This window comes from Lacerta agilis, chromosome 5 (assembly GCF_009819535.1).
Source record: "Lacerta agilis isolate rLacAgi1 chromosome 5, rLacAgi1.pri, whole genome shotgun sequence".
NCBI classification, from domain to species: Eukaryota; Metazoa; Chordata; class Lepidosauria; order Squamata; family Lacertidae; genus Lacerta; species Lacerta agilis.
The window spans coordinates 69,555,827-69,571,747 of NC_046316.1; the positions used below are offsets into that span (position 1 = coordinate 69,555,827).

The 15,921-nt window shown below is 39.0% G+C and overlaps 1 protein-coding gene across 1 annotated transcript in view; it reads left to right on the top strand.

The window, feature by feature from the left end:
- Positions 1-15,921, top strand: part of PLS1 (plastin 1) — a 49,148-nt gene that overhangs the window by 26,024 nt on the left and 7,203 nt on the right. The window contains 6 exon segments of the mRNA XM_033150380.1: positions 1,750-1,915; positions 2,060-2,202; positions 2,729-2,828; positions 3,742-3,936; positions 12,870-12,948; positions 13,464-13,578. Coding sequence (XP_033006271.1) covers positions 1,750-1,915; positions 2,060-2,202; positions 2,729-2,828; positions 3,742-3,936; positions 12,870-12,948; positions 13,464-13,578 — 798 coding nt within the window.

Below are 15,921 nucleotides of genomic sequence, written 5' to 3' on the forward strand. Positions count from 1 at the left end.
TTGTGGTACAGTGGAACCTCGGTTATTGAATGTAATCCGTTCCAGAAGACGGTTTGACTTCTGAAATGTTTAACAACTGAGGTGTGGCTTCCCATTGGTTGCAAGAGCTCCTTGCACTCAGTGGAAGCCATGTCACATGTTCCAGTTCCGAAAAACGTTCAAAAATGGAACCAAAACGTTTGACCACGGAGGCTTTTGGGAACCGAGGTTCCACTGTTTAAATTTCCAGTTCTTTTAATTTTCATCTGTTGTTGTAGCCCTATAACTACCACTTCCCGAAAACTAAGATATGTGAACCTCTGATTATAGATAGCTGGGGGATTTTGGGCACAATATTGAGTATGATGCATGGACAAAATTATGGAATGTAAATATGAAATTTATGGCATGTGTAACCCTGAAAGAAAATGTATATAAAATGATGTATAGATGGTACTTAACTCCAGTTAAGTTGTTGAAAATGTATAGGATGCATGACAAATTGTGTTGGAAATGTGGACAAAAAGATGGAGAATTTTATCATATGTGGTGGACATGCGACAAGGTTAAAGTGTTTTGGGAATTAATTTATAATGAATTGAAGAAGATGTTTAAATATACCTTCCCCAAAAAGCCAGAGCCTTTTTTGCTGGGCCTGATGGGTGAAGAGATAGCCAAGAGGGATCACAGACTGTTCATGTATGCAACAACAACTGCAAGGATACTTCTTGCCCAAAAGTGGAAATTACAGGAGTTACCAACGATTGATGAGTGGCAGACGAAGATGGTGGAGTATGCGGAACTTGCTAAACTGACTGGCAGGGTCAGAAACCAGGACGATTCAAGGTTTCAAAGAGATTGGAATAAATTTGTGGATTATCTAAGATTGAACCGAGGAAGTTTGAAAACACTAGTAGGGTTGGAATAAACCTTTGACGAAGATCAATAGATTGAAATTGTAAAAACTGCACGATAGGATTGGATTAGAAAACCTGCTGACGAGAGGGAGGGGAGTCGCAGCTCGGCAGAGCAAAGATTTAAGTGTGTATGTTTGTAGATGTTTTATTTGATGTAATTTGAATTAATTGGAAAATAATAAAATTGTTTATTAAAAAAATATAGATAGCTTCTGGGAACATTTCTACATTTTTGTTGTTGCAAAGCTATTGTGAATTTGTGCCACATAGTATGACCCTGTATTGCTCCAATAAGCAGTTTTGTTACATGGATACTACATTTACAGAGCAAAGCATGTCTAATTTCTATATTGCTATATAAATAATTTGGAAACCCTAGAGTACATGTGCTCTGCTGTCTCGACAATGGCTCTGTTAATGACTAACAGGGTAAAAGTAGCAATAACAGATAGGGCCTATGCTCCATCTGGTTTAGTGATCAGGATAGACATTTCAGAAGATAATACTGGAATAGTTATTCAGATACCGTTGATTTCCATCATTTGCCATTGTTAGCTTAATGACTTTCTGAAAAACTCATACAAATCTTTGCTAGAAGCCCCATCAGCGTCAATCCAAAGTCACGTTCCCATCAACACAAGGATTTCTGCTTGGACAACGGGAACTTCCCTGGGCACCCCCTAAATCCCCCAGAGCAGTGAGGTGTGTGCAAGCAGAAATACTTGCATGGATGGGACATGTTACTTTGATACCACCCACCCTTTGTTTGCCTCATTACCATTTTACTATACTTGTATTTTTTGCATTTGTAGTTATTGTCAACATCAAAATGCATTTTTAATTTTCCTTTTAGGAAAACCTAGATCTTGCACTAAATTCTGCTTCAGCTATTGGCTGTACAGTAGTCAATATTGGATCACAAGATCTCAAAGACGGGAAGCCACATTTGGTATTAGGACTGTTGTGGCAAATCATTAAAGTTGGGCTTTTTGCTGATATAGAAATCTCCAGAAACGAAGGTAACAATATATAAAGTCTGAAATACATGATAAAGCATGCATTTTTGTCTTGATTTGTTTCTAAATTTTGAGAAATATATGTGAAATCTTAAATGATTTTAAAAAATAAAAAAGTAAACCAGCTTTCCTGAAAATTTTTTGCAGCTCTTATTGGTTTGCTAAACGATGGGGAAGAATTAGAACAATTAATGAAACTGTCTCCAGAAGAACTCCTGCTACGTTGGGTTAACTACCATCTGGATAATGCTGGATGGAAGAGAATAAGCAACTTTAGTCAAGACATTAAGGTATAGCATGATCTCTCAAATAAAAGCAAAACAATTTTGAATCAGAACCTTTCAACAGGAACTAGCCAAGACTATAAAACAAGTATTTTTAAGCTGCATTTTAATCAAAATTAGAGAGATACTGTTTAGCCCTATCACAGCTTTGCCATTCACCCTCTCCATTTTATCCTCACAACAACCTACTCACTCCTTGTTCTTCTCTGCTTTCTGCAAGAGTTTCAAGTAAGCTATCTGTTGACTAATGATAATATTAATAATACTTTATTATTTATACCCTGCCCATCTGGCTGGGTTTCCCCAGTCACTGGGCTGCTCCCAACAGAAAATAATACTAGTTGTTTGCTTCTCCCATTCCTTTCTGATGCAGGAAGAACTGAATTAAATTTTTTTTGTTGTTGTTGAGTTTATATGAGAGGCTAAAACATACTATTGCAGCTGATGTCAATATGACTCTCCTTTTCTCAGTATCTGCCAGTCAGAGTGCATCAATGACTTTTGTTCAGATTTTTTCAATTGTTCGTTTCAGGACTCAAGAGCCTACTACCATTTGCTGAATCAAATCACACCCAAAGGAAGCAACAATGGAGAAACGGCGATTGTTATTGATCTTTCGGGCCTCAATGTAAGTAAGTGTGTGTGTGTGTGTGTGTGTGTGTGTGTTTGCAGAATGTCATTGTACCAAGCAGCTGCAGACCATTTAGAATACAAGCACAGATCAACAGAGCGCACAGAACTCTTAGAGCACCTGTAATGGATCTTGTGTATAAGCTGGCTAAGGTCTGGACTTTTGGAACTTTAAGTTGATATTTCTTTTAAAATGAGCCATCTACTAAATTGACCTAAGCCATAATTCTGTTGACAGCATTTTATAATTGTTCAGGTGATTGTATTAAAAATCAGAAGTTTCCAAAAGAGAAAAGCTTAGGTTTTTATATGCTTCCAGTGTTTCCAATAAGGTGTAATTTCACACTTTTCTTTCTGAACCTTGCACTGCGCTTTGGTTCAGACCTGCTCAACAAGTAGTCTGCTCACCTGGTTGAATGCAGTGCAGCAATCATGTATGTTGTTTACCAAGAAGATACTGACAAACCTTCTGGTTTTGCTAAGTGGCCAGCATTGTAAAAATGGGTAGCTGCTTAGCTTCTGGCAGGTTTCAATACATTGTTTGTGGGCTAAATGTTCACTAGGCCAACATTTGCCAACCCTTGTGCATTCTAGCTTTTATGTACTGGCTCCAGCCAGCGTGGCAGTAATGACTAGGACTGATGGAAGTTGTAGTCCGAAATATCTGGAAGGTACCTGGTTGGCTTAGGCTGCAATAAGCCATTAGCCAAGCTTTTTCTGTGCAGTGAAATGTCCTGAAACAAAAAAGGTTCTCAAATAAAATAAGTTTCTAAACAATTTCCTGGTCTGCAACTCAATCTAGAATTGTAATTTATGTTCAGTGCGATCTTATATTAGGATGTATATATTTTGCATAAAATGTAAAAATTAGTATTTTTTGAAGTGTGAGATTTACTTTTTATATTGTTTTTCAAGGAAAAAATGACCTGAAGAGGGCTGAATATATGCTTCAACAGGCAGACAAACTGGGCTGCAAACAGTTTGTGACTCCTGCTGATGTGGTTGCAGGCAATCCTAAACTTAACATGGCCTTCGTTGCAAATCTCTTCAATACGTACCCTGCCCTGCAGAAGCCCGAAAGCTCTTCTTATGATGTCAATTTACTGGAAGGTGAGTTGATGTAACAAACACCGATAGTGACATTAGAGAATGATGAATAATGCTCAATTCTTTCATATTGAGATGTTCAGAATTTCCTTGATATTTTCTCTTCCAAAATGTTTTCATGGAAAATTCAAACCACCTGTTAACTCCTGTTGAATTATCTTCTCCAGTGATAGGGCAGCTGTGTAAATGCAGTCCATAGGTAAAATACATAAAAATGGGTATAAGATGATCTGTGGTGCAACAGATGCCACTTCAGAATAATCTTTTCAACAGTGGCCAGTGTGATGCCTTTGGAAAGCTTGCATGCAGGACCTGGATGGAGGCCACAACGTACTCCAGCTGTTAGTCAACCGGCAACTTTCATTCAGAGGCCTCTAAGCCTGAAGGTCCCATTCGTTTATAATGCGAGTAGCATAGGATAGATATGTCCTCCATAAATTCATCTAGTCCTGTTTCAAAGCCATCCTAAGGGCCTACCCAGATGATAAGCCATCCATGCTATTAGCGATTGTGTGAATGGCTGTTTTTCTGTTGAAGGCGTGAGAGCTTTGCTGTGGGCGGGAAGGAGTCTTTAACCCCCTTTGCTCCTTGCTGTGTTCTCAGCTAGATTTCGCTCTCTCTTTCTCTCATTCACTTACACTCAGACTAACACTCCCAGCTTGTAGCAGGTGAGGGGGCAAAGCCTGAAACCCAATACGCCAGGTTTCCATCTGGATTGAGTCCCGCACCTGGAGTTTCCTTTTAAAAAGACATTCATCCACACAATTGCTAATCATGTTAATAGCATCTTGTGTAGTCTGGCCTTCATCCAGGTGGCACCACCACCTCTTCTGGCAGCAAGTTCCATAAATTGTGCATTGCGTGAAGTGATTTCTTCTTTTTTGTCCTGAATCTCTTGCCTGCCCTTTTAGAAAAAACTTATCCTTTAATAAACCAACTGTGGCTGATCATTCAGCATTGTGCTCTGTCCAACTTTTGAGAAAAACAATGGCACAACTGCCCAGTACTAATTGAACTGTTACTGGGTTGCCTTCTCTCCCTCCCTCCCTCCCTCCCTGCATGACAGGAATACGGAGCTCAGATGCTAAAAGTGAGGGCCCAAATAAATATAGTATTAAATGTGTCTTTGCATTTAATATGCACTTTTTATGCTAAGGACTGGGGAGATCACAACAGGTAGGGAGAGGAAGTTCTGCACTACCCTCTTCTTTTGTGGTCCTAATGAATATTGCTTTTTAGTTGGTGGTGACTGCATTGGGAGGAAATATTTCCTTACTTCAAAACCAAGTTACTAAGCCACTTTTTGAAACTGGTTTAACAGTTCTGAAGCTGTTAATCAGAGTATCCTGGTTTGGACAAAATGAGAAAGTGTAGTTAATAGTAGACTTCCTACTTGCCGGATTGTGCAATGAAAGGAGCAAAGAGGCTCTTTCCTATCTCAGTTTATTAAACCAGGCTATGATCATCCAAATGTGGTCATTATCTACTCATTCTAAGTAATACAGTAGTTATCCTTCTACAGATTGTGCCATCTACACAAATGTAGTTTATCTAAAGCAAAGCATCATTTTTCTAGCTTCAGGGCCAAATTAAAGTTGATACTCAGAAACATAATTGTTCCTACTTTTTTGCTTGTTTATGTTCAAAGCTGTTGTCGGGATGGGACTGGTTATGGGGAGAAGCAGCACTGTGAAGGCTGGTGTCTAATTCTATCCCCGCTTTTTGTGTCTAAATTGCTGCCCTGAAGCTATTTGAACAACGGGGAAAACATGTTTGGTGCCTGTAGGTTCTCCCCAACAAGGCAAATAGCAGCTTCAGAGAACAATTTAGAACAGTGTGGTATGTAAATATAATCAACTGATATATTTCTTTATGAATTCTGGTGGAAGGATGTTCCTGCATATGCTCAGTAAGAGAGTTGAAGCAAGGAGCAGACAACATTGTCAACAGTTAGCCAATAGCATCTCATGCAGTTTGGATGATGGCTGGCTGTCTCCTCTCTAATAAAGCCCCAAACGCTTAAGAACTTTAACCTCTGAGTTTCAGTTTCTTTACTGGGGGAAACTGAGCTCACAAGTGATGTGCTTTTTAAAGAACAGGCTAGAAAGGTATCACCTTCTCAGATTTTGAAGATTTGTGACGCTTACGCCACTGTGTGTGATTAAGGAAGCCTGCAGTTCATATGCCTCACCAGTGGTGCTGCTGCATAAGAAGTGGACTCAGAATGGTGGTGGACTGCAGAGAACTCAACAGCATGGCTTGAGAAGACACTTACCCACTGCCTCAAATGGAAGAAACATTTGCTTTGTGGGCAGGGGCACAAAGTGCTTTTCCATGTTGGACCTCAAAGGCAGATATTATCAGATCCCAGTTGGGCAAAGTGATAGCTTTTGTCATACCATTTGGAATTGGCAGTTAACCAAATGCTCCTGCTACCATCCAGAGAATTATGCCAAGTGGCATACATCTCACTGAGACAGTAGCTTTCTTGGACGATTTGATGATTTTTTTTCAGCCACTTGTGAGTAAAGAAGTGTGAAAGTTCTGAAATGTTGATTGAAGTTAGCACTTTCAAACAGTAAACGGTTTCAAAAGTTTATAAAATATTTGGGACATGTTACTTCTAAGGATGGATTTCACCCAGATAAAAAGAAAACACATGATATTACAGCATAGCCAGAACAAACTATTAAAGAATTGCACAGCTTTTTTTATTTATTTACTGGATACTGCCAGGGGTTTGTAGACCATTATTCCATTTTTGCAAGACCTTTCTATTGCTTTCTTGCTGGAGATGGAAAGGGGGAAATGGAATGGAGGACAAGTACTTGAAGATAGATGGAATGAAAATTTCCAAGATGCTTTTGAAACTTTGAAACTGAATCTCACTTTTGCATAAGTTCTTGGGTTTGCTGATGGAAAACTTCCATATACTCTTCATTCTGATGCATGACACACTGAACTAGGAGCTACCCTCTTGACAGGTACAGACCAGCAAACCTCAACTCATTGTTTATGCTAGTAGAAGACTGACTTCTACTGTATGCAGCTATCCAGTTCATAAATTAGAATTTCTTGCCTTAATGTAGGCTATTTGTGATCAACATTTGTTTTTGTTTTTTAAAATATGGTGCAGAATTTAGAGTGATGACAAATAATAGTCTCATGACATATGTGAAGACTGCAAAACTGGATGCAGGGGGTGGCAGCTTTGTCACTGTACAACTTCAATATTGCCTATAAATCAGAAACAGCAAATATGGGCCAAGAAAACCACACTAAGGGCCACTAAATTGACAAGAAAAATGTAAAACAATAGTGTGTTGCTGGTAGAGCCCAATAAAGTATTTTAACTGAGAAGACTGGAATAATGAAATTCGTGAAGCAATCATGCAAACTCATGAGTGCTGATAGGCTCTCAGACAATAATTCTAATGAAGAAGCAGTACATCTAGAAAAACAAGGTTGGTAAATACTACCATGTGCAGCAGACGGTATAGCACCATCATTTGAGAATCCATATACTTGGCCTGAAAAACTCGATCCCTCGATTCTAGACCTATAAATTGGAGAAGCTACAGGAAGTGACAAATATATTGCCATGTGATTCATTTCCTGGAAACTGGGTGTAAACCTTTAGAGGAAGAAAAAGGAAAGTATGAGACAAGACTACATCTAAGTGGCCAATTTTTTTGTTTCTCCAGGAGTCCTACACAGGAAAGTACAGTTGAGGGGAGAGACTATTGAACAGCTGGTAGTTCCTTACACTCATCATGCTAGAGCACCGGAGGGAATTCATGATGAATAGGCCACAGTGGATTTGAAAGAACTGTAGAACTGGCTTGGGACCATTTTTACTAATCTGGAGTCACTAGAGTGTAGAGGAGAAATGTCAGACCTGTGAGCATTCTAGTAAAAGAAAGGCCAGCATGGAAAAAGCAGCATAGCTGGTACATATCCAGACTTTTTTCCTACTAGGCTTAATTCAAATAGACAACTTAACTTTGGAGCCGGATTGTGCAGGAATAAGGAATGTATTAGTGGCAAAACGATCAGTTAATGCCCCAAACAGCTGCTAACGTATTGTAGAACATTTTCATCAGTCGCTATGGGTTTCCTAGAAGAAGCCATAGTGATTAAGGTGTTACTTTTGCATCAGAGTTGGGTCAAATCTCAGGGGTAAAGTCAACTTTCTATTACCCAAGTGGCCATCCAGTGAAAAGGTACAGTCATACCTGAATGTTGGGAACACTAGAGGACCAGAAAAATGTTAGGCGGAGACATCTTTATTGCCTATTGATTTGTGTTTTGGTTAAAGAAAAAGGACAAGGTGTGGTGATGGATCAACAGTATATAAAAGATTTAAGATGAAGACTGTGATACATTTATTATCTTGCTGCCAAACAAGCTGCAAAAATTGACTAATAACCACTTTGGCATGCCATTTCTGGAAGCTGGTGACCCTTAGGTGAAAATAAAAGCTTGCTGATCAGTGGGAACCATTGGTGCATATTATTGGAACAATAAGAGGGAGGCCTACCTGTTTACAGACTAAAAGTAGAAACTGTAGAAATGTTGTGGCCCTGTGGATTCATTACTGGTTATAAATCTGCAGCCAGTATGCACATGGAGTCAAGTCCAGTTAGCAGTAGAACCAGCTGATGAAGCAGCGATTTAAACAGAGGATGAGGAAACCACAGACTGAACAAGCAAAATTTCTACCACTCCTTTCATTGGAATTCTCTGGCCTCCCTAGCAGGAGCAACCAGCCATTATGGGCAGTTAGGCTATATTATCTCAGGCAGCTAGGATGCCTGGCTACCTCCTCTTTACAAAGCCCTAAGTCTTAAGAGCAGATTAGTAGTGAAGTCTTCTTAAAAAATTAAGATGAGTTGTGAAGTTCTCCAAAACTTTAAGTACCTTGCCTGCTTATATTCTTTTTTGTTACAAAGGGCCTGTGAGTTTTGTTTTCCACATTGGGCTATGGCACTTGCAGCCATTTAAAGAAGACTGCTGTTGGAGTTGAGACAAGTGAACAGCAACCATTTCCCTTCTTTGTCACTAAAACCAAGCAACTGGTACTGATAATGACCAGGTGGAAAGGTTCTGTGGTAATGGCCTGAAAAACTGGACTTGGGAGGATGGTGCTCAGTTTTATAGCTTTATGTTATTTATGTACATTATGTATTTTAATGGAGAATATTGTTATTGTTTGATGTTCAAATATTATAATATTGTCTCTGTATGAGTCCTTTGCTGAGTCCCCCGAGAGACCCTGAATAGCAAAATTGTTAAAACACCTTTTCCCCAATATGATTCAAGCTTCTCTGTCTGCATTGAACTAAAAGAAGAAGAAAGTGTCTGTGTAAGATCTGATAACTGTTCTTCCAGCATTTCATCCAGTTTTATCTCATTGCCTGCATTTTGTAGTGGGTTTTTGTTTGTGTCAAATATTATTATATGAATGGTGAGCACATCCATTTTTTTAGTTATTTCTGAGGTGAGCTGTCATAATTTGACCATTTATAATTTTCCCATTTTTCTTCATGAAATGCAGATTTGACTCCTCCTAATGTAGGTACTGTATTTAGTATTTTTCTTTAGCCTGTAAATGTATTTATCTTGAGATGATTGATTTCGTTCCCTTCCTGCTGTGATTGCTTCCCCCCCCTAATTATCCTTCTACACTGGTCATGTAACCTATTTTTCTTTTTAATATGCCGTTACAATTGAGAGAAAATATTAATTCATTCTATATAAATGCAAGGTTGAAGGCTGTTTTCATACATAACAGGGCTGTTTTAGGAGCCATGACTTGGAGTCTCACAAATAAAAGACTGAGGGAGAGTCAGACTTTAGACACACAATAGGGACAGTTTCATCCTCTGGAACAATACAGTGTCTTTTCTTTCTCTCAGCTGGCTCGAATTCTAATTTCATGAAGACTCTTTTAGAAATAGAATAAAATGATACAGATTTGAGTTCTTCTGGTCCAGAGCTATACTCTGGGTATGTCTTTATGTCCTGTGTAAATGCCGCATCTTCCAAGGCATTAGGATTCTACTGCAACTTCTCTCTATTGTTAAACACATACACACACAATCTCAATCTTCTTCCACCAGGCATTTAATGATATTGAAGTGTGATGTTAAGTTACTGGTACTTGCATTGAGAAGGAGCAGTTGTAGCAGTGCTATATTTTATATTGTTTTATTATTTTAGGGATTGCTTTATCTTGTTTATCTTGTTTGTAACCCACCTTGTCATCATTGTGATAAAGGGCATGATAAAAAAGACAACAAATACAACTGTGAATAGGACCAATTGACTAAGGGAAAATAGTCTGCCTTACTGGTGGCGAGACTGTTTAGCATCCAGTAGTGTTTCTCTCACACTGCTTAGACACTGGGTCCTTTCATGCATCAAGCTATTGCTCTAGTGTTTTAGATTTTGTATTGGTGATGGATAAACCGATTTTTGCTGTCACAGAGAAACAAGAGCTGGCAATTATGCCCGAAGATTCTGATTTCTATTTCCACAGAAAGATTGTGGGATGTGCTGTCACTGACTAGCCTTTTGATAAATTAAATTACCTAGCATTGTGCCACTGAGAGAGGAGAGAGAGATTGCCATATTGTTCAGTGACTCATGCCCTCTCTTCTTTATTCTATTGGCATAATGCTGCTTCATAATATTTTAGTCACACAAAGAGAAGTGCCATAGGGCATGTTGGCTATATATATGGTGCTCCAGCTCAGTTTTTGTTTTCTATTATTTGTCCCTTCCATTACATAAAATCAGTTTGTGTCTCCAGAAGGTATATTCTGAACAATGAAAAGGATGTGGGGGGAGGTAATGGAAAGCTGGCCAGTTTTCAAAAAGGTGAAAAGCTTAAGAATTCTTAGGTTCCTTTTTAACAAATAATCGTGTTTAGTGGCATATTAAATACAGTGTGCTATTCTTAGTTGCTCGGTTCCTTTTAATCAGAAATACGTTCTTTCAACTTGCACGCTATTGCTCCTATTGGTCTAGAGTGGATTTTTCTGGCATTGTTCAGCATGCAGTTTTTAAATTCTTACTTTGAGTGAAATTCTACATATTTCCTTTCTTATGCTTTCAGTAATAAGCTTTCCTGGAAGCGTTTGTTAGTTGTTGTGAAATGTTCAAAATACATTTGAGTTAGAGATTGGTTTTTTGTTTTTTTAATATCTCAAGCATATCAACATAGCTCATTTTAATCATTGATCCCAAAATACATTGTAGTCCAAATTTTAAAATCACAAGGTTTTCTCAATTAAGTAAGCATATGGATAAAATGTAATGTTTCTCAATTTGAGCAGAAACAGCCTTGAGGAAAGAATTGTATAAGGTTGCCACATAAGGCAATTTTTATTTTTTGGCTCACTGTTCACAACATGAAATTGGTTAAAATGTGTTGAAAAACTAGTAGACGTAAAAATTAGGCAGCATTGTTTAAATATTTAATTTCTACACATCACATATTGAATTGGGCTGCAGTCCTTTACCTACTTACCTTGGAAAAGCCCCATTGAACACAGTGGGACTTAGATAAGTAGCCATGTGTAGGATGTCGCTGTTTTTTTTTAAAAAGTAATAATTAAGATTATATACAGTGGCATAGTATAATATTTATATAGGCTAGTTCCTAATCAGCATGAATGAAAGAGAAGGGCAGAGCAATATAGAATAAAGAGAAAAATAGTTGCTATGTCTACACACATAGCAAAATGTGATAAGAATGCAGAATGCAACAGGGGGATGCACTAGTTATGAATGTTCACTCTTGTAAAAACATCACCCTGCAATAGAAACTGCACATCAGTGAGACAGATTGTTGACCAGATCATTCCCTATACTGCTAGTTTTATATCTTCAGGGAGTTCTTCATATAGGGATCCCTTGCCTGCAGTTTGAAGTGGTACGTTCTGTGTTTTCCCACCTTGGGTCTCAATCATCTCGTTCTATCCTGATTCTAAATAGATGCAGGTCACAGATAGCCCCATTGAGAAATATTAAGCTGCATACATGTCCTACATCTAAAGCACATGACTTTCCCCAAAGCATCCTGGGAAGAACTGTACTTTGTTGAGGGTGCAGGGAATTGTAACTTGGAATGGTGTGTGTGTGTGTGTGTGTGTGTGTGAAACTACAGTGCCCAGGATTCTTTGTGGGAAGTCATGTGCTTTAAATTGGTTTTAAATGTATAGTGCATACAGCCAAAATCTGACGCTTTTGATCAAAACAGTAAGGACAGTTTAATTCTGTGGAAATCAAACGCCACATAATTTCATCTACTAAATGTATGCCATATAAACAGAGTTGTAACTGTAACATGAAAATGGCACTGATCAACTTACATGCATAATATTGTAGCAATGTCAGTGTGGTATAGCGAATTAAATAGGGCCTTGGACTTGGAAGACCAAGGCTCAAATGCCCCCTCAGTCTGCCCCCTCAGTGTACTCATTACAGCAGTGCATTAGGTAGCCTGTATCTCTGCTAAACTCAAATTATGCTTGCAGAGTAGGAAATACTGTTTCCCTCCTTTATACTTTCCGGAGTTCTGTGGACTAGTGTTGGTATAAAAATATGTTAAGTACTTTAAATTTGGTTTTATGATTTTAAGTTCTTACACTCCTCACCAACTACATCTCTCAAACAGAAGAGGTTTTTCCCCTCTTTGGATAGTACTGCCCACCCAGACCTGGTGTATGGGAAATTACTATTTTTTAATAGAAAGAGGAAACACCTTCTGCTTTGTGATACCTGTTCTATTTGTACCCAGAGCTTTTAACAGCCAGATCAGAAGAGATTATTTCTCAGGAAAAGATACACTGGTTTTATATTCTTTCAGAGTACCGGTAATGGCACATATAAAATGTGTTATCTAAGAAATTTTGTACCCTTTGCTATAGGAGAAAGTAAGGAAGAAAGAACATTCCGAAACTGGATGAATTCTTTGGGTGTAACTCCTTACATTAACCATTTGTACAGGTAATATTTTTATTCTTGACTCTGTCCATTTAACTGATCCATGGTATAACCCTCACTGGAAAATATTGTAATTGATAGGGCTTAGTTTTGCTTGGATCAATGATAACACATAACAAAATACTGTTTTCTTATCATTAGAGTTGATAGGCTGGTATAGCTCAGTTGGTGGAGCCTTAGACTCTTAATCTCAGAGTTGAGTTTGTGCCCTACAAAAGATTCCTGCATCTTAGGGGGTTAGACTAGATGATCCTCCTGATCCCTTCCCTTCCAACTCTGCAATTCTATGATTCTATTCTTTCTGTGATTCAGAACTGTCGTATATAAAATTATATATTCTCAGTAACTGTGATAGTGAGTAGATAAGTAAGTAAATAATTTAGGAGGAAAAGAGAGAGTACCAAGCAATGAAAGCCTCAGAAATTTACTTGGATACACTACTGACTGCATTCAGGGAACATAATTTATTTGTGTAAATATATATTTTCTCTATCTCTCCCTCTCCCTACACTGACCAGTGACCTTGCTGATGCTTTAGTAATCTTCCAGCTCTATGAAATGATTCGTGTACCTGTACAATGGAACCATGTCAACAAACCACCATATCCTGCACTTGGGGGTAACATGAAAAAGGTTTGTAAAAGTGTCTGTTTTGGAAACCACAATGGCTCCGCAGCCATTTGCTTAAACTGCATTATCATAAATGGTGTTGGTGTCCCTGAATTATTCACCCTTGCTTAAGGTAGCGTATTAATATGCTTACAACTCTTGAAATAAGTTTCTTGGTGTGGCCCTTAGACTGGACCTCAGCAAATGCTTCACTTGGGATGAAGCATGCATGCCACAGAGGACATGCAGTTTTCACCTACGGTACTGAATGAACTTACAGTCTCCAGGCATTAAGCGATGTAACCATGATAAATGGCCAACACAGATCAGTCGAATGTAGCAGAATTTAGAGCTGTTTCACAAGCATGGAGCCAGAACTAAAAGTATATGCAGAGCAGGTCAGTCAAGCAGCTGAGCTTAGCTGCTGAACATGTGTCAAGTTGCACACACATGCAGGATATTATGAAATCTTGCATGTTTCATCAGGGGAACATTGAGATTGTCCTTGCCATTACTATCAATCAGTGAATCTTTGTCAGAAAACTCAGAATACATGTAGAGTTCACCCAAGAAAAGTGAACCACATCATAGACCCACACAGTTCAAGTTTCACACATGCATGTTTATGTAGAAGCAATGAAACCTCAAGGCTTCTTATTAAAGCCAGGAACAATGATGCATCTATAGCAGAGAACTCAAAACACATGTAAGGCAGATATGCAAAACAGATTATGTAAGAAAGTGAAACCAAACCACAGTCTACCAAGCCTAGTAAAAAAAAAGGCCCCTTGCATATGGTAGTGAGCATACATATGAAGCATACGAACTCAATCATCTGCCAGAACAGGATACAGACACACTCACATACAAACAAAGCCAGGGTAGAAGCATTCTTGTACGACTATTGGATACAACTGCAGGAAAGCAGCACTCTGTGAACTCCCAGTCATTGGAAAGGCATATTAGTGTTAGAGCGTCCACTCTCGTGTAGGATCCTGGCAGAGACACATGCCCGGCTGGCCTGTTCTCTCTCTCCTGGTCGATCGTTCAGGAGCTTCAAAAGCTTTCTCCAACCCAAACATCACAGCGACTGATGCCTTGGAGACATCAGCACACTTAGGGATCTGCAGAGCATTCGCAGTTTGCGTACAGAATCTCAGTATCAGCATTTGCTAATCTACTTTATTTACATACAATACACTCGGAGCATTCTGACTTAGCTCCTTCCTCTTTCTCCTCAGAGAGCAAAGAGAGAAAGGCAAAGCATATTCCACTTCATGTAACACAGTATACCAAAACACATCCTGTCTCCGTCACTTCCCACACTGTGGAATGGAAACATACACAGTCATGTGATAGACAACGTTCCATGACTGCAGACACGGGGATGAATCTCCACGTGATCTCCCAACAGGCCCATCTTGTCCATGAACCACCCTGTGATTTTCAGATGAAAGGTAGTATGCAAATTTAATAATATCTGATGGCAGGCCAATGGACAGGCTGCACCTATGGGAACCTGCTTTCCTACCTGCAGCAACTGTCCTCTACCAATCATGCCTGCAACTTCATCTGAAGATCACTAAACCAAATGGAACTTGGAAAAAATAAAAATTAAATTAAAAATAAAAATTGTCCATAGCACCTTAGAGACTATATACAGATGATACTCAAAAATTAGAATATCGGGAAAAGTTCATTTATTTCTGGAATTCACTTAAAAGTGAACTACATATGAGATAGACTCATGGCATGCAAGCGAGAGATGCAAGCCTTTATTTGTCATAATTGTGATGATTGTGGCGTACAGCTGATGAAAACCCCAATTCACAATCTCAGAAAATTAGATATACATGAATCATCAAACAAGGATTGCAAATAGACAATAGTGGACCTCTGAAAAGTAGAAGCATGCATATTAGCTCATCTTGGTTGGGCTCCTTTTGCTCAATTACTGCCACAATGCGGCATGGCATGGATGCTATCAGGCGTGGCACTGCTGAGGTTGTTATGGAAGACCACGATGCTTCAATAGCGGCCTTCAGCTCTTCTGCATTGCTCGGTCTCATATCTCTCATCTTCCTCTTGACAATGCCCCATAGATCTCTATGGGGTTCAGGTCAGGCTAGTTTGCTGGCCATCAAGTACAGTAATCCCATGGGCATTGAACCAGGTTTTTGGTACTTTGGCTGTGTGGGCGGGTGCCAAGTCCTGCTGAAAATGAATCAGCATCCCCTTAAAGCTCATCTGCGGAGGAAGCATGAAATGCTCCAAAATCTCCTGGTAGACGGCTGCTTGACCCTGGACTTAATAAGCACAGTGGACCAATACCACAGATGACATGGCTCCCCAAATCAACACACGACT